Source organism: Phytophthora ramorum, assembly GCF_020800215.1.
Source record: "Phytophthora ramorum isolate Pr-102 chromosome Unknown Phyram_PR-102_s0001, whole genome shotgun sequence".
NCBI lineage: Eukaryota > Oomycota > Peronosporomycetes > Peronosporales > Peronosporaceae > Phytophthora > Phytophthora ramorum.
In genome coordinates, this window is record NW_027150647.1 from 447,384 (window position 1) to 471,308 (window position 23,925).

At 52.5% G+C, this 23,925-nt stretch overlaps 9 protein-coding genes across 9 annotated transcripts; 7 read left to right on the plus strand and 2 right to left on the minus strand.

The window, feature by feature from the left end:
* Positions 1 to 571: 571 nt before the first annotated feature.
* On the plus strand, positions 572 to 4,731 carry KRP23_69 (uncharacterized protein; the record flags this gene model as incomplete). The annotated part of the gene is made up of 2 exons (XM_067892048.1): positions 572 to 667; positions 742 to 4,731. The coding sequence occupies 2 exons, from the start codon at positions 572 to 574 to the stop codon at positions 4,729 to 4,731; spliced, it is 4,086 nt and encodes a 1,361-aa protein (XP_067750623.1).
* Positions 4,732 to 7,565: 2,834 nt separating this feature from the next.
* Positions 7,566 to 8,267, plus strand: KRP23_70 (Secreted RxLR effector protein; the record flags this gene model as incomplete). The annotated part of the gene is made up of 1 exon (XM_067892160.1): positions 7,566 to 8,267. The coding sequence occupies one exon, from the start codon at positions 7,566 to 7,568 to the stop codon at positions 8,265 to 8,267; it is 702 nt and encodes a 233-aa protein (XP_067750624.1).
* Positions 8,268 to 11,985: 3,718 nt separating this feature from the next.
* Positions 11,986 to 12,699, plus strand: KRP23_71 (Secreted RxLR effector protein; the record flags this gene model as incomplete). The annotated part of the gene is made up of 1 exon (XM_067892274.1): positions 11,986 to 12,699. The coding sequence occupies one exon, from the start codon at positions 11,986 to 11,988 to the stop codon at positions 12,697 to 12,699; it is 714 nt and encodes a 237-aa protein (XP_067750625.1).
* Positions 12,700 to 13,659: 960 nt separating this feature from the next.
* Positions 13,660 to 14,318, plus strand: KRP23_72 (40S ribosomal protein S14; the record flags this gene model as incomplete). Its single annotated transcript, XM_067892388.1, has 2 exons — positions 13,660 to 13,662; positions 13,869 to 14,318. 2 exons carry the CDS (start codon positions 13,660 to 13,662, stop codon positions 14,316 to 14,318), a joined length of 453 nt encoding a protein of 150 aa, XP_067750626.1.
* Positions 14,319 to 14,539: 221 nt separating this feature from the next.
* KRP23_73 (26S proteasome non-ATPase regulatory subunit 9) lies at positions 14,540 to 15,190 on the minus strand (the record flags this gene model as incomplete). The annotated part of the gene is made up of 1 exon (XM_067892500.1): positions 14,540 to 15,190. One exon carries the CDS (start codon positions 15,188 to 15,190, stop codon positions 14,540 to 14,542), a length of 651 nt encoding a protein of 216 aa, XP_067750627.1.
* A 51-nt stretch (positions 15,191 to 15,241) lies between these two features.
* On the plus strand, positions 15,242 to 16,427 carry KRP23_74 (Structure-specific endonuclease subunit slx1; the record flags this gene model as incomplete). Its single annotated transcript, XM_067892611.1, has 2 exons — positions 15,242 to 15,399; positions 15,482 to 16,427. 2 exons carry the CDS (start codon positions 15,242 to 15,244, stop codon positions 16,425 to 16,427), a joined length of 1,104 nt encoding a protein of 367 aa, XP_067750628.1.
* A 47-nt stretch (positions 16,428 to 16,474) lies between these two features.
* Positions 16,475 to 17,686, minus strand: KRP23_75 (Extracellular protease inhibitor 10; the record flags this gene model as incomplete). The annotated part of the gene is made up of 1 exon (XM_067892725.1): positions 16,475 to 17,686. The coding sequence occupies one exon, from the start codon at positions 17,684 to 17,686 to the stop codon at positions 16,475 to 16,477; it is 1,212 nt and encodes a 403-aa protein (XP_067750629.1).
* A 768-nt stretch (positions 17,687 to 18,454) lies between these two features.
* KRP23_76 (uncharacterized protein) lies at positions 18,455 to 19,930 on the plus strand (the record flags this gene model as incomplete). The annotated part of the gene is made up of 2 exons (XM_067892841.1): positions 18,455 to 19,529; positions 19,611 to 19,930. 2 exons carry the CDS (start codon positions 18,455 to 18,457, stop codon positions 19,928 to 19,930), a joined length of 1,395 nt encoding a protein of 464 aa, XP_067750630.1.
* Positions 19,931 to 20,371: 441 nt separating this feature from the next.
* On the plus strand, positions 20,372 to 22,246 carry KRP23_77 (uncharacterized protein; the record flags this gene model as incomplete). The annotated part of the gene is made up of 2 exons (XM_067892952.1): positions 20,372 to 21,872; positions 21,939 to 22,246. 2 exons carry the CDS (start codon positions 20,372 to 20,374, stop codon positions 22,244 to 22,246), a joined length of 1,809 nt encoding a protein of 602 aa, XP_067750631.1.
* Positions 22,247 to 23,925: the final 1,679 nt, after the last annotated feature.

The window sequence follows — 23,925 nt, forward strand, 5'->3', positions numbered from 1 at the left end:
CCGAAAATGCACGCAATAAAAAATAGCCGATGAAAGCATGAAAAAAAACCGCCCCCATTCTTGAGTCCGAGTGCAGCCAGCTTCATCCGCTCCAGTGACGCCGGTGCTTATAACTTTGGGGGCACCGACTCGTCATTTATTCTGCACGACGAAGGAGCTGTAGCTGCGGTAGACGACAGCTTCAGCAGTGTACTTACAGACAGCTGCGCGTCTTCATCCCCCCCAGAGCTTGACACGTCAGTCACGGGGGCCCCAGTGAAGAAAGAATCGACGACTTCGAACTCAACCGCCGTCGACGTCTCTCAGGATGCATCGTCGGGTAGCAGCACGGCTCCGTCGCCTCCAACCCTCGCAGCTACCTCCGACAAAGACAAAACGTTGCAAAATGTGGGTCACGCACTGGAAGTGGTCGTATCTCCGCGTGCCGACGCTTCTCTCAAGCCTGCTCTGTCTCGCCACTCCAGTGTATCGTCGACGCATTCATCACAGGGTCACTCTACTCAGCAACACCGCCTGACGGCAACTCGCGAGTCTTGGAGAGTGTCTTCGCTGGACTTTCGGGAGAGTAAGCATGCCTTCGACGAAGAACTCGGACCTCTCGCTGGCCTCCTACAGTCACCACGAGCATCTGCTGCTTCGACTGAGCAACAGCGTCAGCGTCTCAGCAGTACGTTCGAAGAGCGCAGCTCAGTGGCATCTGCACCCTCGAATGCATCGAGTTTCGCCTCGTTCCACTCACAGGCCAATTTCTTCGTGGACGACCTTCAGCAGAGCTTCTCGTCCGCGAGCTCGTTGTCGCTCGATTCCCGAGCTTCAGGGGATGATTCGTTCACGAACGTTGCCATTCTCGGGGACGACGTTCGTGACCAAAACGAAAGGCGTAGCAGCGATATCATATCGCAGGACGTGTCCTATCCTTCTGGCACGGACACTTTGGACCGGAGCTACAGCGACCTTGTCGACGCCGCCGTGGGACTGGATCGGAGTTTCAGCAAGCTAGTAGACCGCGAGGGGTTTTACGCTCTTGATGGGAATCGCAGCAGTGGGGGCGGAAGCTCCGCTGGCACGAGTCTGGGAAGTTCCTTGGCATCGTCAGCGATGTCGCAGTCATTGGCAGCAAGTGACGAACTCTCCTTTGTGTCCTTCAGTGTGGCCAAGCCTTCTCCTGCAACAGAACCAGTTCCACAGCCGCAGCAAAAGGAAGTAAAGCAGCACTCAGCAGGGGCCACTCCAGCCCGTCAGAAACTTGCCATCGAATCCGAGCAAGTTTTCTACAAGTCGATCGTGCTTCCTCTTGGCAGCGACGCGAAGACTGCCAAGCCTTCAGCATCGCCTTCGGTGTATACGAGTGGAGCTTCAAGTTTCTCGTCGGCACTTCTAGCTGCTATCAAGACGCGCGACGCACGCACAGACACCCGGTCAGAAGAAACAGAAGCGGGCGACGTGGCCCTCGGTGCATTGCCTCCGTTGGCAGCCCCACTCAAGATCAACCTGGTTACTCGAGGTCGAGGATCACTCTCATCATCGTTTGTGTCCGCGCAGGGCGGGCGGTCTTCTCCGTCAATCTCAGCATCGCCGCTAGCCACGTCGTCAATGGCACGCTCCTCTCTTGCGTCTTCGACGGGCACTGCAGACCACCTTGACTTCACCGGCGTGTACCGTGGGTCAGCGAACAGCCTCGAAGCCTCGCGTAATAATGGTGTCCCTCCGAAGGCAGCTCCACCTCAATCGGAGACCAAACGCGAGAAACCACTGCAAGAACCTCCAGATGACTCCAAGCGAAAGTTTGATCTTTTAGCTGTAAGACTCGAGCGCTCCATCAGCGACAGCCGCATGCTACAGCGTCAGTCTCAGCTTAAAGTGGAGGAGTTCTTCCGGCGGACATATCAACAGGATGTGGACGACTTCGACGAACGAGAGGTTCATCGCTGGACTCGACGTACAACCCGCGCTCGCACGACCGTGATTGAATGCGTGGACGATATCGAAGAGGAGCCGCACAACTTCGCTTTCAAGGGCAACAAGGCGGCCAAAATCATCGACCTCAAGAATTTGCGCAATGGAGAGAAGCAGCCGGGTTGGCACTTGAAGGACGACGTGTCGGTAAAGCCCCAGCGGGAGGAAGAACCCGCTAGACAGGCAGCCATGACCACGATGACTTTTGGAACCACGAGCACAGGCACCACAGCGACGCGGTCAATGGCATCTGACCTCATTCCAATGCCACAAAACTATGTGATAAGCCCTCAGGCAGCTGGCTCCCAGAAGCCCAAGGTACAGGTGGAGAAGGAGGTTGCAGCAGTGAAAGCTGCAGCAAACTCGAGCGGAGGCAGTGGATTCTTTTCGGTCTCTTCGGGTCCTGGAGGCGACGACATCAGCCCATTTGGAGCAATTGACGGTCGGCGCGCCGATAATGTATCGTTGACTCCAACACTCCCGCGGCTTTCGGCACATGAATCTCCTGCGTTCTCTCCATTTATGACCTCACTCATGACTCCAAATGGTCTCGGTGGGAGTGGCGGTGTGGATGTTGGGCGGTCACCAGGGAAGTCACCCGTGGGGTTTGCAGGCACAGCCAGCGGGTTCCTTTGGAAGACAGGAAGCGGGTTTAACGGCTTGAAGCGATCGGCCGCCGACGCGCCATTTGGTGCTTCATTTTCACAGCGACCTACGTTTGCTGGCCGCGTGCAGAGCTTCTCCGCTTCGTTAGCCAGCACTTTGCGTCGCTTCTTGCCCGGTTGGAACGCTCAACACAACGACGCCAACAATTTAACATCGCCACAGTCGCAGTGCACAGCACCTGCAGCACTACCGCGAGGCTTCGACCAGAACGGCTTCTACCAGGCGCCTTTCAAGGTACCAGGACTGAACAAACCGTTGCAACAGCATCGGAAGAAGACGCACGTCGAGAGCGATCGTGCGTGGGTTCGCCAGTGGTTGATCTTGGCGACGTGCGCGGTGCTGGGTCTGTCCCTCGGGGCCGTCCTCGTACGAGTTGTAGTGTTTAACGCTAGCGTGTTCAACTTGTCCGGCGAGGAAGTACGTGATCGTCAGGAGAGCAACGGCGCACTGGTGCTTGCACCCAGTGTACGTTGGCTACTGCTGCCTGGGCATTTGTTTTTGCGGGTATGGAGCGCGGTGTCCATTCCATTGCTGGTCTGTTACGTTGGTACATCGCTAGCGGATCTCGTGGGCTGTGCAGACAAATCTGCGCTGGTGCTGAGCTGTCGCTCGCTTGGATACGCGCTACTTCTAGCTTTGCTGGCAACGATGGAAGGGGTCTTAGCCATGTGGATCACTCACAAGTGTGGTTGGTTCCAAATGGCGGCCAGTGCCGGAGCTGCAACACTGTCAGATTCAATGGGCGTCACGCCTCTGCCTGAAGGAGCAGCGGGGTTGCTGTGCACTGGCGATGGCGAGTACTTGCAGCGTCTAGGCTACGACGTCTTCGCTTGCTCCAATGCTTCTTTGACGCTGCCTTTGTACGAAGAGGTTAGTACCAACTCCACCGGCGTGGCGGATAGTGGCCCAGCTGTGTTCGCGCTGCACGAAGTCACCAACCTGCTAGCAGCACCTACGGCGTCGCCGTACTATCCAGCATCATTTGGTTCGGGTGGAAATATGACGCGCTCGCTCTTGTCGGCGCTAGCTCCTGACAACATCGCGTCGCAGTCTACTGCTGTGGCCAGCGACCAGATGGCCTCGTTGGGCGGCCTTATCGTGTTCAGCCTTCTACTAGGCTATACGAGCGGAAAGCGGATATTGAGACTGCGCCGTGATGCCCAAGCTGCAATGTTCGAGTCGTTGCAAAGCACTGACAGAGCTGCTGAGGACCCACGGAGGTCTCGTCACCACATCGTAGGCGTCTTGATGGAGCTGCAGCTGGCGCTGGAGTGGATTGTGCGCCGCATGGAGCGATACTTGGCGCCTCTAGGTTTCTTTTCGCTTATGCTGGGGCACGTGGTGCTGCACCATCGTGAGTGGCGCTCATTTACCTCGCCAATGACGTCTCTGATCGTTGGCGTGTTGATTTTGGTGACACTGCACACCGCAGTGGTGCTGCCCTTGGTGCTTAAGCAGTTCTTCCGTGGTCGTCGTCGATTGGCACTAGCAATTACGGCGAGGGCTTTTGTACCAACGTTCCTTTTCGCGTTCACGACCGACAATGCAGCGCTCACAGCTCCAGTCACGATGCAGTGCTACGCTCGTGTGCTGACGGTGACTCGTTCGGCCGCGCAGCTAGCCGCGTCCGTCACAGCAGCTCTCATTCGGAATGCACGAGCGCTGTATCTGCCTTTGATGGTGCTGTGGCTGCTGGAGACTTCGTCGACCGAAGAGCTGAAGCTGAGCACGTCGGACTATTTCAGCGTGGGGCTGATGTCACTCCTTAGCTGTTTCTGCGGTGGAAGCTCTCGGTTGACACTGGCGATGGCACGCACCTTGTGGTCTATTGCTGTGAATGAACAGGCGTCCGGTGCTGCGAGTTTGCTGCCTGCCACGATGCCTTTGTTGGTTGTGTGCGATGTGTTTCTCTCGCGAGTGGCCAGTGTGGTGACTTTGGCAGATCATCTTGTGCTGACGGAGCTGGCAGCACAGCACTGGGCCGAAATTTACGTGCCCGGACCTAGCAGAAACAGCAGTCCCAGCCCAAGTCCCGGACTTAGCCCACTGGACGATAGTCAAGCTCCTCGTCCTCCATCGAGTGCGCTTTTGTCTTCTGTGTATTTGTAGTAATGTGAAGTGAAGCAAACGTCGTCGGTCGCTGTTATCACTTACGATAGCATTCAGAATCCAATGTTCATGATGATGCAGTGGCTTTTCTTCATTTTCATTTAATACGGAGCTTACTAGTATTGGACAGCCTAGCTTGATCCGTCTATTTTTTCATTATCGAGCTTGCATAACATTACTTGTATTAACACTAAATGACTGAGAACCGTACCGATTTTCGGGATTTTCTTCAGGCCATATTCGTCAATATTAGTTAAAGTCAAATTGGAACGGCGCAAGATTGTTGAGCCTTGCCAGAGAGATACAATGAGCTAGAGAATGCTCCTGTTTAAGTGCCTGTTTGTCCGCCATTGTTGTAAGTCTAGGTCGATCTCCACCATAGACACGAAAAATTGCATCATTTGGCCGCCACCTTAAACAGAAACGCAAGCATATCCAAACAACGTGGATTACATATCCTTGAACAACGGTGCTTTATCTCACTAAACACAGGAGACTAGACGTGAAGGAGCATGCAGCTACGCGGAATGAGCCGTCCAAGACAGCTTCTTCGTGAAGGAAAACGTCCAGAGGCCACATGCCCCCCGTTGTTGTCACGTTGTAGAAGTAAGTATCACTGTATGGCACAGGTTATGATGCAAAAGCTCTGCAATCAAGCCGAATCCCGGCTTTATACACTCGGGTGTGCAAAGTCGGGTTCACGCGAAAAGCCGCGGCCAAAATGCCTCCTGGACGCGCCGGCACCGACATTCGCGCTCTAATAACTTGCACGTCAGAGCGATCCTGAGGACACGGGCTCCACCATTTTAAATGTTTTAGTGAGTGTCGATGCGATGACCAAATTGCAGAAGCATCGAGCGATTATTCGCAGAGTTAGCTTTTGACCGCACTTCGAACAAGGGACATTTCCGGTATGTGTTTCTCAGTCATTTAGTGCTAATACATTTTAGCAAAATATTTGATAAAATCATTAATAATTCTATTTGGTTGACAACTCGATTGATACTTCCTTCGGGTGTGATCGCTAGAATTCGATTCGGCGACCCCTTACACCTATTGAGGGAACTTCGGTAAGAGTACACTCCGCACACGAATCGGTTTGCTTGCACTTGACAGGTAGCGATTGGAGTCGTCGATGCGGATGCCGCTGTTTCGTAGCAAGTATGTACTCGTTTGTATGGGTTCGTAGGAACTTTCGCTCCTTTTTTTTTACTATCATTCAAAATGGTACTAGTATGTAGCAACCATAATCATTTAGATTTGTAAAGGGCATGATTTATGTGCGTTTGGTGCAATTCGTCGCCGTGAAATCCAACGAGCAACGACTGACACTATTCGTCAAAAAGACGCTGTCAACACGTCGGCGCTCGACCTCATGTAGACGACACTAGAATCTCTTCTCTATTTTGCTCAAAAGTGGTCAAATCCATGTTACTGCAGCTGAATTCGAATAGTTCCTGCTCGAAAATAGCAATACAGTTGGTGCCAGAACGCTCAACGGGTTCCGCAGCACTACCAGATTTTATTGATGCCTACCTGCGTTTTGTCTTGCCCATACATGTACACAACCTCAATGGCATTTAGCCTAATATCTGTCAATGACCTTGCGAAAATCAACCCTACGTTTCTGCCAGATAAGTGGATGATTTGATTGCCTGGAGGGCCTTTCCACAGGCTTCAGCAAGGATCATTTATTATAATAAAGTAGTTGGCGGCGGTGGTGGCGTTGGCGCTAAAACGGTGCATAAATGGTAGGGTCTCTCTTCATAAGTTTTGGCCAAAGCTTCGTCGTTTTCAAACAGTTTTGGCGTTCAGAAGACTGTTAGTCGATTCCAGCGAGGACACAGGAGAAAACACACTTCGACATTTATTTGGGCAGGCAATCTTTTCCAACTGGAGGGAGTAGTATATTAAAATAATTGCGACTTCACTCTGATATGCGAGTATCAGATTAAAAGTGCTAAGGACCAAACTCAGTTGCGCCTCACTTTGCCTTGCTTCGCATCACACTCTCAACTTGAGAGTGTGATGCAAAGCAAGGCCAAAGTGTCCTCATCATCACGTGCGCTCGGCCTTGTCTTCATAATCGGCATAATCACCAGATCAGCATCTCGAGAATGAATCTGTACATGTATCAAAAACCGAGTAGCCACCTATTTTCTACATGTATTTATACGTGCAGGCTTGTAAGAAAATTGAGGAACCACTCTGCTTCTACAGCGAACGGCCCTAACCTAATAGTACATTTCCAGAACTTAGTGACCTTATTAAGAATGGATGAGCCATCGTTAGCCTTCGTATCAAATGCATGCACACTCGTTCGCTGAGGAGGCAGATTACTGTACCATATGCACAGTAGCGTCAAAAACTACACAACTCAACTTTCACATTACCGGTACATTGCATTGAGCCAGTTTCTAAGCTACCTAACCAGCATGATCATCATGTACACTGTGCATGTCATAATCGCTTCAGGGGGCTGTCCCAGCCCCGCAGCTGCTGGGGGAGAGGATTGTGCGGCATGGGCATGCACATTTTAGCGGAGGGATGACGCCCAAGTTCTGGGGATTCATCCTTCGCTAAAAAAAAATGTAGTACAGGTCTAAGAATGACGATGTGATGAACTACAAATGTGAAGACATGTATCGAAGAAGTAATTAATCCCTTGCACTACTCCAATCCCGGGATAATGATTCACCTCGCAAACTGCAGACTGGATATTGTGTCATGCTGGGGAGACCCACTGGGGACCGACAAAGCGTTTGCCGTAGACAGTTGTAGTATTTATCACTTCGCAATTGTCCAGGTGACCCTCACATTGGCGCCTTCCTCCAATGCGTTTCTGCAATGCCTTCCTGGCAACTCTGTTGATCCTCCTCGCGACCACCGTGACCGCGGAAAAGTCTACCCGATCCAGCATTACTACCAATGTTGCATACGGCCGTGGAAGGCTACTGCGGAAGGCTGACGCTGCTAAGGCAAATGCCATCGACACGGAAGAGAGGGGCATCTGGTCGTCCATCAAGAATTGGGGGAAAACGGAGTATTGGCTGGCAGCCGGCAAGTCCGACGACCAAGTCAAGAAGGCGCTGAAGATAGACAAGCTGACGGGTGCTGATTTGAAGGCCCACCCGAACTACAAGAAACTGGAGAAGTTCATGTACAAGCGCGAAGGTCGGCTGATGGACGATCGGGTTGCGGAAGGAATGTCAACGAAAGAAGCGTGGGACAAGTTGGGGTTGGCACGAATGAGCGAGACGCAACGCAAGAATAGCGACGAGCTCAAATCGTATGTGCGTTATGCAACCAAGTACGACGATGAGATTTCGTTCTACAGGAACACCGGTGTCGAGGTCCCGATTTACTACGGAGGCAGTGCAGCGGAGATGAAGGTGAAATTACAGATTTGGACCAAGGCGAATCGAAGTAATAGGTACGTGAAGGATATGCTGGGGCTGAGTGGTATGTCCAAAGCTAAGCGAGAAGCGGACCCGAACAACAAGTACTACCTGGAATTCTTGGGTTTGACGAAGTGATCGGAAAGGTAAATGACGGTCCCAACCACTTTTGTGAGCAATGGTCACCATGATGACTTAGGAATGCATTTCAATCCTGGCCACCGAATGTTGCTGCTGCAGAAATCATTTCTACATATTTGCATCTTGAATTTTAACACTAAATGACTGAGAAAACCGTACCGATTTTCGGGTTGAGCCTTACCAGAGAGATACAATGAGCTAGAGAATACTCCTGTTTAAGTGCCTGTTTGTCCAAGACAGCTTCTTCGTGAAGGAAAACGTCCAGAGGCCACATGCCCCCCGTTGTTGTCACGTTGTAGAAGTAAGTATCACTGTATGGCACAGGTTATGATGCAAAAGCTCTGCAATCAAGCCGAATCCCGGCTTTATACACTCGGGTGTGCAAAGTCGGGTTCACGCGAAAAGCCGCGGCCAAAATGCCTCCTGGACGCGCCGGCACCGACATTCGCGCTCTAATAACTTGCACGTCAGAGCGATCCTGAGGACACGGGCTCCACCATTTTAAATGTTTTAGTGAGTGTCGATGCGATGACCAAATTGCAGAAGCATCGAGCGATTATTCGCAGAGTTAGCTTTTGACCGCACTCCGAATAAGGGGCATTTCCGGTATGTGTTTCTCAGTCATTTAGTGTTAATTGCTTCGTGTTATTAACAGAGAGTCTCCGTAAGAACTGGGCAGACAAAGGGGGTAATTGCAAAGTGAAAAAATCCGGAAAAGCACCAATTGGTGTCAAACTTGGCACACATACTCACCTTTCCGTCTTCATCAACATGGTCACGTGTGGTGTATCAAGCCTGTGCCGTTGTCCTTCATATCGACGTCCAGATGAACTCATACTCTTTGCCATATTAAATGACGTTGTGTGCATTTTGAGGGGTCGCAATGTCCTTCTTTGTGTATCTTTGGTGTGGAAGCGGCTCGCAATGTCCTGCTTTGTGTACCTTTCATGTGGCGCGGTCGTGGCATCACCAGAGACATGGGAGATAACGACGAAGCTACATGGCGATCAGCTACATGTGCAGCAACGGAAGATGGCTTTAACGCAACCTTGTCTGCACGACAGCATGGTGCAGACAGGTCGGCACTGAGGTGACGAGTGACACGAAAAATATTAGCCTCGCGACTCCCATCCGCTCACCGAAGATACCTGACCGATCAGGATGAAGAACGCATTCAAATTCTCGTTCGCGAGCGCGCTGAAAAGAACGCAAATTTCAACTTTGACGAGCTTGCCGTACTTGTTCACGCGACAGCCACGCGCAATTCTAAGGTTACCGCAAAATCATTTCCAAAACGCAAATGGCTAAATCGTTTCCTTAGAAAGTATCCCGACCTTCGTGAATTAGTTATCCCAACGCGACGCAAAACGCCAGGCACAATACTGATCACACCCTTGGGGAATCCAGCCTCTACGATGAGCTCACCCACGCGCAGGGCAGATAGCGGTGTCTGTTCAGCAGGCTTCAGCACGATCGTGTTACCCACAGCACGGGACCCAGCTTCCACGCCGTAAGCAGCAACGGGAACTTCCACGGGGTAATCTGATCGCAAACACTGATAGGCTCGGTCTTGGTGTAGCAGAGGTATGGTCTTGACGTGGGTATGGCGGAGCCGTCGATCTTGTCGAGCCAGCCAGCGTGGTAGCGAAGAGTCTCGATGACGAGACCCAGGTCAGCGGTCTTGGCCACTGAGCACGGCTTGCCGTTGCCGAAGAGCAATTCATCGACGTTCTCCTCGATAAGCTCGGTAAGTCTGTAGCTAATACGACCACAGCCAGAACATCATGAATTTGCTGAGTACTAAAATTAGGTCAGCTTCCATTGCACAAATTTCCATACAAATTTCCATACAAAATGCTATCGAGGCATGTTTTTCACGCTGCTGTTATGGGAGGGCATTTGGCGTTGAGCGAACGCAGCCAGCGCGATATGACATTGTAAATACCAGTCGTTCCGACTGTGTTGGTTTCAAGTCTGTCTTGTTTTTTTTTCCCCGGAATTAATGAAAATCGAGTTCCCCCCCCCAAATATGGTGATTCACAATTATTGACAAATATTGTCTGCAGATCCTTGTTCTCGAGTCCAATTGCTGCCGCTCCACACAGTCATTTGGTGGCTCAGTTCGCAATTAGTCATCTCCGGCGCCTCCGGACATTTCTTCTCGGCGCGATGGAGAGGAATTGCGCCGGACATGGTGTCGGCTGCCTGGCGTTTGTCACACGAGATCAATGTTAAGCGTCCGCGTGTGGAACCTAGTGACCCTTTCGTGTTAAGATCTCCCACCAACAGCCCCTCGGGCCTGGTGAGCCCCTCGCGTTTCCGTTCAAGCACCAAAGCACGGATAACTTGGTGGCCCTACTGTGTACCAATTCTCCACCGCGGCGAGAGGACTTGATGACCCTCTTGCTTCCATGCGAGTCACCCGATCTAAATCAACAATTCCCCCCATCATTTGGTGGGTTTTGGTGCAAGGCGTGGTGGTGGCGGTGCGCATGAGTCTCTTGTGAGGTCAAACGGCCAATGTTTTCAGATCGAGACACAGTGTCTGTACGCTGTCCTGCCGTCCTGTGCAGTTGCTTACCATGGTGAAGAGGACAAGAGTGCTGACTTGTTTTGTTGCTGCGAAGGTAGCGATGCTGGTGCTGCCACATTTCGGGGCATGGAGAGCCAAATAAATGCTACTTTAGAATTAGGAGCTAAACGATTCTGCTCGTAGGAGTAGGTTGGTGTCACTCGAGAAGTGATATTCCAGTCGTTGTGAAGGTTGTTGCTGTTTGGTGTTTGTATTCCGACAACGCAAACTTTAACAGAAAATGCGCCGAGGACAGGTTTAGCTCTCACAACTAGGGTTTGATAAAAATGGGCCTTCGTGGGGTTAGTAGAAATACTTATATTAGCCCAATTTTTATATGGTAGCGCAGTTGCAGCGCGCGCTTCGTGCATCGACATTTGATCGCGAAATTGGGCCCATAGGAAATACGTTTTATTGCGAAAATGGCGAAGAACGAGGTAATGAACCTCTCGCTGGAGGGGATAATCAAGCAAAGCAGTACGAGTATATCTGACGCATAACCGGCACAGCAACTTGGAAGCTCGTGAGCTTTAGTCCGTCCAAACCGGATTTTAGGCAGTCTGATTAATAGTGGACCGATTCCCGCAGCAGTTTTCCGTCTAAACCTTGCCTGTACAGATCGCGTACAACCCGTTGTTACGATGACCATTGTTCCAGGCACCATAGTGAAATCACTTTCGACACGATTTTAGGCAGCCTATAAATTTGTCGGGGGGGGGGGGGGTACCCCGACAGATGCGGGAAACTGTCAAGTTGGCTCAAGCAAAAAGTAAGCAAAAAAAATCTAAAGTTAAGCAAAAGTGTCTGTTCATTTATACACGAAATCTAAGCGATAAAACTTGCGGTAATCGGTCCAGTCACTCTCATTTTGCTTTTGGCGCGTTATGTTTTCACTCCCAAAGGGTCACCATTGATGACCCTTTGGAGCGAGACTCATCATCCTGTACACTACATGTCATAATCATAATTGATCCGGTTTTTGACTCGAAAACTTTGAGATCCTGTTCCAGATTAGGTACCGACGGGATAGTGTGTCATGCTGGGGAGACCCACTGGGGACCGACAAAGCGTTTGCCGTAGCCAGTTGTAGTTTTTATCACTTCGCAATTGTCCAGGTAACCCTCGCATTGGCGCCTTCCTCCAATGCGTTTCTGCAATGCCTTCCTGGCAACTCTGTTGATCCTCCTCGCGACCACCGTGACCGCGGAAAAGTCTACCCGATCCAGCATTACTACCAATGTTGCATACGGCCGTGGAAGGCTACTGCGGAAGGCTGACGCTGCTAAGGCAAATGCCATCGACACGGAAGAGAGGGGCATCTGGTCGTCCATCAAGAGTTGGGGGAAAATGCAGTATTGGCTGGCAGTCGGCAAGTCCGACGACCAAGTCAAGAAGGCGCTGAAGATGGAAGGGCTGACGGGTGCTGCTTTGAAGGCCCACCCGAACTACAAGAAACTGGAGAAGTTCTGGTACAAGCGCGAAGGTCGTGAGATGGACGCTTATGTTAGGCAAGGAATGTCGACGGAATACGTGTGGGGCAACTTGGGGCTGGAGATGATGAGTGAGAGTCAACGCAAGAGTACCGACGAGTTTAGAAGATATATGCGTTATGCGACCAAGTACGACGATGATATTTGGCTCCACAAGAACTCCATTGCCGAGCCCAAGATTCACTACGGAGGCAGTGCAGCGGAGATGAAGGTGAAAGTACAGATTTGGGCCAATGCGAAACGAGATAATGGGTACGTGAAGGAAATGCTGAGGCTGGATGGTTTGTCCAAAGCTAAGCGAGAAATCAACCCGAACAATAAGTACTACCTGGAATTCTTGAAGTTGACGAAGCGATCGGAGTCCTAGACATTTTTGTGAGCAATGATCGCTATGATGACAAAGCCTTGGGAATAAACTTCAATTTTTTGTTGTTGCAGAAATCACTTTGCTTATTAAGCTCAAATCTCGATTTGTTTTGTGTCATCCAGTGCGAATCTCTCACCTCTGCTGAATTCTGGATTGCCGTGAGTCAGTCAACATACATGGCTTTACTGAACGTCTAGGAAAGGCTTTTACGCAGAGTGAAGCAGGTTAAATTGTATTGAATATGTACTTCAGTAGTATTTTTGGGATGCTATTTGGTTGCACAGGCCGACTGAGGAAGATGCTTATCGGTAGGCCTCAAATAGATAAATCAATTTTTGAATCTGACTGGTAAAACTGAGAAGCATTTGCATCTCGCCCACAGCTTTCGTACTATCCTGCTTGTACGGGAGGTTAGCTGCTAGAGCCAAACTAATACCAACGAACACACAGTGTGCCAGTCGTTCCCGTATTCATCAAGCGCTATTGGACGCGCGACAGTAATCGTTCAGCAGTACAGGTCGCTTACTGTTCCAGCCAGTCAGGTGTCAATGGTTCGATTTGCCAGTCCAACGGTACTTAACGTACTTCCGGACTGTAGGGCCTGTTGCCTTCGGCACCTTGGCTGGAGGAGACCGACCAATGCCACCCATGCAAACAGAAGGCACAATGGAGACAGCGACGAAACAGCCAACAAAAGGTCATTTTGAGTGCTATGAGCTGGTCTGCGTCTTCTTTCTTTCAAGGTAGCCTGCTCGACAGCAGGTTGAAGTTCGTGTAGCCATGATAAGTGCAGCCATGTCTTCCTCTAAGTACGTATTGTGTACATTACCCCACATTTGTACGCCACATCGTCATGAATTTCTGCCAATCGCGGTTCATGCTTTTTGACTGGCGGCCAGCATCGCTGGGACTTTTGGGCGCCCCCGCCGAGTCATTCCCAGTTTCAAGTCCGAATCCATCATGGTGCGTAGCGATGCCATTTTCGAGGCGCGGTTTAGCAGGTTCTAGCGGGCGTCACCACGTGCAACTTTCAAGTCCATGACGCGCGGCATCTGGGCTTGCTAGCCACGTCGGTTGCACTTTTCGCCGCCTTGAACTCGCTGCACTCGACAGCAATCCCCAACTGTACCAATTCCCATACTAATGCTATTATTCGCCTCGCTCTGCAGTCGAAGAAAACCGCGACGAAGGAAGTAGAGGAGGTGGTGCGCGTTGGCCCCACGCTCAAGGAGGGTGAGCAGGTGTTCGGCGTGGCCCACATCTTCGCCTCGTTCAACGACACGTTCGTGCACGTGACCGACCTGTCGGGCCGCGAGACGATCGTGCGTGTGACGGGCGGCATGAAGGTCAAGGCCGATCGTGACGAGGCCTCGCCGTACGCCGCCATGCTTGCCGCTCAGGACGTGGCCGCCAAGTGCAAGGAAGTTGGCGTCACCGCTCTGCACATCAAGATCCGCGCTACGGGCGGCAACCGGACCAAGACCCCGGGCCCCGGCGCGCAGTCAGCCCTTCGTGCGCTTGCTCGCAATGGCCTGAAGATCGGACGTATTGAGGACGTCACCCCCATCCCGACGGACAGCACCCGCCGAAAAGGCGGTCGCCGTGGTCGCCGTCTCTAAGCAGACGGAGGATGGGACACAGCGTTCTCAAATTCGCTCGTGGGTGGGGCGTTGGCAGCGGCTGCTTTTGCTGGGAAGTGCATGCAGCCAATTCGCTCCGCGTTTCCCCGCGAGCTACGGGTTTTGTTGGTTTCTCTGCTCTCAATTGGCTAGTTAGTCTAACCACGCGACTGTAATGGAAACCTGCTTACTCGGACTCAAGTTTTGTCAATATCTGTCTCTTACATTGGCTGCAGCAGACATCCGAGCACGCCATCTCCGCTCCATCTCATAGGCGTGAGTTCCACTGCCAGCACTTCCTCCCCTCGACGCACTAGCACCCGAATCCCACTGCCAATGTTGCTCGTCACAATGTCCCGCACAGCCGCCAGCTCGCGGTGGTTTGTAGCATCTGCCGAGCCGAAACGCAGCACTTGGTCCTGAGGCTGCAGTCCTGCCGCGGCACTCGGAGACTCTTTGTGCACGTTCTGCACCACTGCAAAAGGCCGCAGCTGCGTCTCCTCGTGCGTCACCTGCTTCAGCTTCCGCTTCCACTCGCTCTCCAGCTGCTGCATGGCCGTCTCCGCATTCCCCACATTCCTCGCTGTCTCCTCTTGTTTCTGTCCGCTTTTCACCTCGAAAACCAACGGCAGCAGCGTCTCGATCTCCTTCATCAAGTCTCCCAGGTCCGTGCGCTTCACCGCCAGATCGTGTCGCAGCTGACGCACCCTGTGAACGTCGATATCCGCGCGCGGGAAGCCCTCACTGTCCACCAGCGGTCCGCGCAGCCCCGGGTTGTTCCCAGACGTCAACTCGGCAGCCAGCGCCTCCATCTCCGCCTCCAACGTGTGCTTGGCCGCCTCAGCGCGCGCGTATCGATCCAAAACGTCCATTTTGGGAAATGAGCGCTTTTCATTCGCTTAAAGTTAGTTTCCACCAATCACATGACCTTCTTCGCCTGCTACCTGCTGACGCCCGTGCAGGCGCCGCAGCGACTCCGCTGCACGTACGTGGGCTTCACGGTCGCTCCTGCAAGGCGCATCCGGCAGCACAACGGCGAGCTGGCGGCGGGGGCTAAGCGTACACGCAAGAACCGACCATGGTAAGTGAATACGTAATTAATATTATATTCATATTAAAAATTACTAGTCACAATGTATTAAATCCCATGTGAAATGCTATAGGGAAATGGTGGCCGTAGTGCACGGATTCCCCAGCAAGTTCCGCGCGCTGCAGTTCGAGTGGGTCTGGCAGCATCCATCGGTGAGTAAACTCACTAGGAACCAGCTTGAGTTCCTGCGAGGCTCGAGAGGACTGGGGGCTCCACGGTCGGTCAAAAGGAAGGTGGTGGAGATGCTGGAGATGGTCAACCTGGACCCATGGAAGACGCTGAACCTCACCGTGAGCTTCACGACGGACGAGGTGCACGACATTGCGAGGACGCTGGGGGGCAGATACAGCGCTGCAAAGTGCGACACGAGAGCGTTGATCACTTTTGCTGACGTCACTTCAACTTGCAATTGTTTCGTTTGTGAGTCCACAGTAGAGGACAGTTTGGATGACGCGGTGGGGTGTTATCATGACGGGTGCGACATGTGCTGCCATCCCGAGTGTTTGGTGGACCATTTTCGGTCCATGAGAGACTCGGAGGAGGACGAAGAGACGAGTGGAGAGTGTCCGCAATGTCAGCAGGTTCTTAAGTGCCGTTTGCTGACGAAATATCATGGGGAGAAGAAGAATCGGAAGAGACGACGTGGTGGACGCAGAAAAGGCGAGAAAAGAGTGCGCGTGGCAACTGCACAAGGGACGAATGATGAAGAAACACACCCTCTGCGTGTTGTGGAGCAAGGCCCAACTCCAGATGATAGTAGGCAAAAAAGATGCGACGGAGAGGGAGTGGATGCGATTATCATCGGGTCGCCGCCTTCTTCAGGAAGTTTTGCGGCTGAGTACAATTCGGATGGCTGGTTTGAAGACGATGGGATTTACGCTAACGATGGTGGTGCAGGCTGCAAGGACGCGGAGTCGGAGCAAGACTGGAGGTCGCAAGCTCCTCTCCACATCCTCGATGTTCATGTGCCCAAACCTGCCAACGAAGATGTGGAAATGATCGATCTCACGGAAGAATAATCCACTTTTTGAATGCAATTGGATGAATTGACTGAAGGGGATGGCGTCTATCCGTCCTGAACTTTCGGGATGCACATTGCAACAGGCGAGCAAGGTGCCGTGTAGCAGTCCGAGTCTACGAGCTCGCAGTCTTCGCGCTCACTACAGCGATCTGGTGAGCATACGTCGGCACAGTACGCAACAACAGCCTCGTCGGGTTCGATCTGTTCAAGGCACTCAGTGTAGGCGGGGCAGGTCATCGTTTCACACGTAAGCTCTGTATCCGCATCACATTCGCCATCGTGCACAACTGTGAGCGCGTGTTGCGGGTGCTGGCACCTCGCGTTGGCAAAGAGACACAGGTTGTCGTGAGTCTGGCCATCGGACCCGCACACGGGCGCGTAGGTGTATGGACAAGGTCCGGGGACGCATGATTCTCCACCATTGGCGTTACTGGGTGTGCTTGCGCTACGAGCAGCTAGCATGTGTAGCGGACACTTGCCAGCTCCGAAGGCCTTGATGCTTGGGTTGCGGCACTCAGCGTACTCAAGCAGACACGAGTTGGCGTACGTGATACCGTCTGAGCCGCAAACAGGATCATATATGCGCTCGCACATTGGGTTGCATTTCTCCGGTGCTGCGGTAACTCCTTCGTCGGTGGCAGTCTCTCCGTCGACTTCCAAGACAGCCAAAGCGTCGTTTGCATCTTGGCTCTTGGCACATTCGCCGTGTGAGGCCTTTTCCAGCTCTGGGTGCTCGCACTTCGACGACAGAAGGTGGCAATCGTTGATGTACGTGACTCCATCCGTTCCACACACTTGGTCAGGGGTCAGCTTGCACGTGAGAGAGCAAAACACCGTCTTCAGGTCTACTTGGGTGCTGGAATCCAGCTGCTCATTAGGGTCGAGAACTTCGACCTGCATGTCGGAGGGTGGCGCGCTTGAGACCTCTTCTTGGTCTTGGCTGTCGTCAGTCAAAGGAGGACAAACTCCTAGAGCTCGGATAAAGAGCGTGTCTGGGTCACTTCCCCCGGAACAGAACGTTGAGGCAAAGACGCAGTCATTGGCGTACGTGATCCCGTCGGACCCGCACACTGGGTCATACGACACCACCTCGCAGTCGAACGTTTGGGTGCAGTCGATCAAAGCTGCTGCTTGCCGTCCCACGTCAATTCCAAGCGGTGCAGTAGCAGACGTCCGATCGCCAATGCTGTCGTCTTCACTGTGGCTCTGCGCAGTGACAAAACTGCAAACAGCCCCGAGAAGAGATATGAGTCTCATGAGCCCCTCAGCTCTTGTATGTCGAGGAGCGTTTGGTCCAGATTCGACAATGGTTCTGATGCTCTATTCTCGATGCTGCGTGGAGCAACCCAAGTCTATCTGCACCAAAATACGCGTACCCGTGAAACTGCATCTATCACGCGTTCAATAATCCGAGCTCCCTGTGTTTCAACCGAGTTATTCGTGAATTTGAAACATGGGACGGGAGCAAAGCGTCCTCTTCGAAAATAGTTGGCGCTCATGTTGGAGCAAATCAAGTTGGAACAATTCACAACGAACTGGTACTATCGACGGAGGAGCCTTTTACCGATTGCCGGGCTGCCTTTGACGTCTGACTCGTGCTTGGAATTCGTGTCGAAGGACGGGCACGAAATGAGCTGCGCACGGACGGTGAACAGGATGACCTGTGTTCATGTATCGCCCAAGCACAGTATGACCGCAGTGGTTCCGCTTTCAACACACACCAGACGTCCAAGACGACTCGGCGGGTGTGTCTTGCAGTTTCTGGTTGCAACGTTTCGGTGGATTCACGATCTCTTGGATAGATTGCCGGGGCAATGCACCGCTAGCAAGCTTGACGCATTTAAAACGTTCGAGCAGGAGACGTCCTCGCGGAAAATTGCCACCATTCTGTTGCTAACTCCACTACCGTGCTTGGTCATCAATTTGCTGATAGAATGCATTCCGCTTACTGATCCATCGACGGGATTCTGGAGATCGGGCGGCTTTCAACTGAGACTGTTCTTATCAAGCTTCTTCAGCTGCCTGATGCCTTCTCTCAAGAAGCTTGATTGCGTGCCAGAATCTCCAATACGTTCGCCGAGGGCGTTAGCACTGTTCGCAGTGTCCCAAGCTTGCATCGGCCTCATCACCAATGCGAGCATCGCTCTTGCCGCAGACGTGTTCCCGGTACCGCTCAGCCAGTTCACCCCCATTATCCCCATGACCATCGCTGGGAGGCTTTTGTTTTATCGGCATATGCCAAAGGATCCTCAATTCCATGCTCAAAGCAACAAAGTGAATCTGTGGGTCTCGGTGGAAGTGCTTCCAGTCTTGATGTATCCAGCGTTCTCAGTCGCGTTCATGGCGCTCACCCCTACACAGCAATTCTGGGCATCGTTTTTGCTTCCGCTGCTTCGAATTGCTATTCGCCGGGTGCTTTGGTTCATCACAAAGGACGACCACGACCTGATCGCTGTCATGACGTGCTGTGTGGGGCACCTGTACCACGTACTCTTCATCGCCATGATTATCCAGAACTCCAAGTCTCTGAAAACGATGGGGGTCGTCTTCTTTTTGGGAGCGAGTAAAATGCTCCTGAACTGTCACTACATCCTGAGAGACTCCAAGGAGCTTCAAGCTGCGAAAGCAAGGCTGGACGATGCTAATTGCTCGGACGACTATTTCAGCACGGCACTACGAATTGCGAATGAGCCGCGCGTTGCAAAGGCACTACACAATCAGGTTCCGTCGCTCTTGCTGTCTACCTACCCAAAGTACCATGGAGGTGCATTTTTGACGCACCATGAGGGACTACTAAAGGCCTCGACCGCCATTCAGGATAAATGGCTGACGTTGACAAACATCCTGACGTGGAAGGGGCTACCCAAGCGAACGCGACAAGCAACGATCCATGTACTACGAGCAACCTCTCATCCGTTGACTTTTAATTCGATTAGGTCAAAAAGTACTCCGACGGCCCAGGCCTGGGCAGTTGCCGCTCGTGAAGTCAATTCGACGGCCAAGCGTGAATATTTTGTCAGAAAGTTCGCCTTCGCCGTGCACCATAGCCAAATCATCTTATTGAAGTCATACGTGACGATATGCATGGCTTTGTTCTACGGTAAGAGCTCGATTCATGACCGCATTTGCTCCCATGGGTCTGCTCTTATGTCTAACTTGTGTGTGTGTGTGCCTCCTCCAGTGATCTACTTAGTTGCTGTGTTCTGGCTGCCGAACCGCCAGTATTTTGCTACTCAAGCTGCTATGACAAGCTTTGATGCGGTGGGCAGTACCGTCACTCGATTGCTAGTCATCTGCGGGACGGAATTCATCTTTTCTGGTATCTACCTGGCGTTGGTACGAAGGCATTTTGGGGTGTCGGGTATCTATCAACTTGCGTTCGTGCTGTGGTCCCAACGGGTGCTCGTGCAGACACAGTTTATCCAGCTGACGGTTGCTATCCTGGGGTTCCCACTCAAGCACTTTGGCAATGACATGCTCCTTCCTTTGGATAAACCGTAAGGGCCAAAAATCAGGAACGAACAGTACTTGCATATGCTTGATGACCCAACGAAGTCTCCCTGCACTGAAGCGAGCTACAGGTCGAAATAGGTCAGAAGCAAATGCTATCGGAGCCCAGTAGTAGTGCAAATACCGCAGATACTTGAGGTTGCCGAGCCAAAGCTCAAGAGCCAAGAGACACCAATTGAAACTCCATTGTGCGATTTCTACCGCTACGTGGCATGCATTTTGTCTTCATCTGGAAGTTTCAGCAATGTACCAGCATCACAACTTGCTCTCGTGCAGGTCCAGTTGACGGTCGAAATCCCTCTCACCTCCAAAGGGGACGAGTGCTCGTTTCTGGGGTGATGCCTCATCCACTACAAATAGCAATTCACTTCGAGGCTGCCACCCATGTCGGAAATGTTGTCACTTTGGCGGGCGTTGGGCCACAAAACAGCCATGCCAGCCGTTGCTCCATCTCCAGTGAGCATACCGCTCGACAGTGATGCCCCCGGCCGCTTTGGTCGTGTCAGGAGAAAAATCGCCAAGTTTGCAGGACGATTGCCAGGCCAAGACTCCGTGAGTAAACTCGACATGTTGGAGAGATTTCGACTCGAGACGCCGCCGTGGCGAGTAGCTCTGATCCTTCTGTTGACTCCACTCCCGTGGCTGGTCATCAACCTCCTGCTGGAATGCATTCCTCTCAAGGACCCAGCGCACGGGTTTTGGGGATCCGGCTGCTACCAGTTGCGGATGTTCTTCACGTCGATCTTCAGCAGCATCGCCCCCGTTCTCCAAAAGCTGAATTGCGTCCCAGGCTTCCCGGTCCGTTCTCCACGGGCCATTGCAGTCTACGCGTTGTTTCAGGCTACAATCTGCATTGGAACCAACGCGATTATCGCTCTCTCGGCCGACATTTTCCCCGTACCATTCAGTCAGTTCACAGTCATCATTCCCATGGTCGTGGGCGGGAAGCTCGTGTTCTATCGCTATCTCCCGGACGACCCGCAATTCCACGTCTTAAGCGACAAGGTGAACCAGTGGCTGGGCATGGAAACACTGCCGATTCTAGTGTACCCGGTCTTCACAGCGGTCTTCATGGTGCTGTCGCGTTCCCAGCAGCTCTGGGCGTCTCTGCTACTTCCAGCTCTCAAACTTACAGTTCGCGGGGCTCTTTGGTCTGTTGCGAAGAACGACGACGACCTCGTTGGGGTCATTACTTGCTGTGTGGGGCACCTCTACCACGTCCTGTTCACCGCTATGATCCTCCAGAACGCCAAGTCTCTGGAAACGCTGACTGTGGTCGTCCTGTTCAGCACGGGGCAGATGCTGTTCAACTGCCGGTGCATCTACAGCGACTCGAACGCAATCAACGAAGTCCGAGCAAAAGCGGAGAGGAACGAGCCCCAAAAGGATGCAGGCAACTTGCAACTAGCGTTAAACTTTGCCAAGGAGATGCGAATCGCTCAGAATCTGCACTGGAGAACGCCGTCTTTGCTCTTGTCGACGTATCCAGGATATCGGGCTGCTTCGTTCATCGAGCAGCATCAAGAAATGCTTCGGGCCGCCACGCTGTACAATGCTGCCTTTGTTTACAACAGTCCAAAGACGGCCGCCACACGAGGACCTCACTCGAACGTTCAAGCCCCAAACATCATAGCTGTGCGGACAGCGTCCGCGTCGGGGCTACCTCCGGGCATTTCACGGATCATGCCGTGGGCTGAGGGCACGAAGGTGACGCGTCAAACTTCGGATCAAGTCATTCGACTGAAGGCGCGGCCTTCTTTCGTAAGACCTCCTCGGTCTCATAGCGATCCTAGTGCGTGGGCGAATGCTGAGCGCGAAGAAGGGCGGCTGGCGAGGCAAGAAGCCGTGATCCACGAGGTTGCCTCGGCATTCCACCAGACCGAGATGATCCTGCTACGATCGTACATCACCATTTGCATGACGCTTTTCTACGGTTAGAAAATCTGCTTTTGTGGATTATCCTGCTATTATCCTCTCACTAACCCGTGTTGTATCCAAGTGATCTACCTGCAGGTTGTCTTCCGACTCAGTAATCGGCACTATTTCGCTACTCTCGTCTACTTGACCACCGTAAAAGCCGTGGACCGCACCGTTGAGCGCCTTCTGCTGCTCTGTGCGATGGAGATGGCCTTTCTAACTGTCTACCTCGTGCTGATATCGAAACGCCTCGGGATATCGGGCATCTACCAGCTTGCTTTCGTGCTGTGGTCCCAGCGAGTGGTCATACAAGCCAAACTCTACGTGACGATCGTCATTTTGGGCTTCCCGCTCACACACAACGGCAACGACAGCATCCTGCGATTTTAGTCCCGAGAGAGGAACCTGGAGATAGCATGCAGTAAGCTGCTCTCTGAATAACGTGGCTGTGGAATCAAACGTTGGCATGGCGATCGTTGCGCCATCTTCGACCTTTATACAACAGGCTTCCGGGCGAATTCGGCGCTGTCGCTGGGGCTGCGCTCTTGCTACACGGCTTCCTGGCCAATACACAGCCAGCAAACTCGACGCCTTCGAGCGATTTCGACTCAAGACTTCAGGGCGACAGGTGGCAGCTGCTCTACTATTAACGCCGATGCCGTGTCTGGCGACCAATCTCCGACGTTGATCTGCTATCACCGGCGTAGCGGGGGCCCGAAAATGCCAGACTTTCGAGCGAAAAGTACCCAAGCAGACAACCGTCTCGGCATGGAGATGCTCCCCACCTTCATTTATCCCGTGTTCACTGCGCTGTTCATGACAGTGTCGCCGCTGGAGCAGCTCTGGCTGTCCCTGCTGCTTCCAGTGATAAAACTGACGCTTCGCCAGTGGCTCTGGTTAGCCGCGAGAAACGACGAAGACCCTGTCGGAGTCATCACTTGCGGCACTGGGCATCTGTACCATATCCTCTTCACGGATGTCATTCTACGAAGACGCCGTAGACACGTTCGCGGGAATTCTTCGCTCAGTTTAGCATCGCGAGAAGTGGGTTTGTCCAGGTTCTTCCACTCGACAGCAGTGCTGCCCTCCCGAACTCGCTCCTTTTGCTGCAGTCGCTCGACGGGCGAGAATTGCCGTCCGAATCTCGTACAGAACCCCAAGCAACCACCGCTCGAGAAGTTTACGTGCACCGTGTCGCCTCCACCCTCCACCAAACCGAAATGATTCTCCTACGATCCGACATCACCATTCTTGCAACATCCTTCGATGGTAAGACGCTCGAATGTAGCCCAAATGTGGTGGCGACATACTGACAATGCCAACCTGAGTTTGCAGTCGTTTATCTCGCGTTCATCTGCGCTCGGATGGACTCTACCAACTGGCCTTTGCTCCCAATCGTGATGCTTGGCCTCACTCCCTCACGCACACTTCGGCAACGGGATCTCAAGACAGGAGAAGAGGATAAAAATAATGGCACGTCATCGATTTACAGCAGGTTGAACGCAACACTGGACCGAACAGCTTTTTATAGTCACCAACGCAGAGTACTGGTGCTTCATTCAGCCTTCACTTCACGCGCGTACAGCATGACTGCCGTGTCGCCAACTTCTGCTGATGTTGACTCCGCTCAATCTCCACTCTGTAGCATTCCTCGAATCAGTAGAGCAGTGTTTCGATGGTCAAGCCTAATCGCCGGCCGCCTTCCTGGGGAGTATACGGCTGCTAAGCTCGACGCTTTCGATCACTTTCGACGTCACACTACGCCAGCCCAAGTCGTGGGTATACTGCTCCTGACGCCCATGACGTGCTTCCTCGCCAATATCTTGGTGGAAACCATCCCGTTGAGCGACCCCACTACTGGACTCCACGGATCTCTCCCGTTCTTGCTGCGGAACTTCCTGACGGCCACCGTTGTTACCATGGTACCTTTCCGGATCAAGTCTGACTGCATACCTCAGCTCACTATTAAGTCCTGGAGACTTGTTCTTGGGCTCGGGATGTTGCTTGGAGCGATCTCGTCGTGCACGATTGCTGCTGTGATTTACGTCGTTGACGACTTCCCTGTCCCA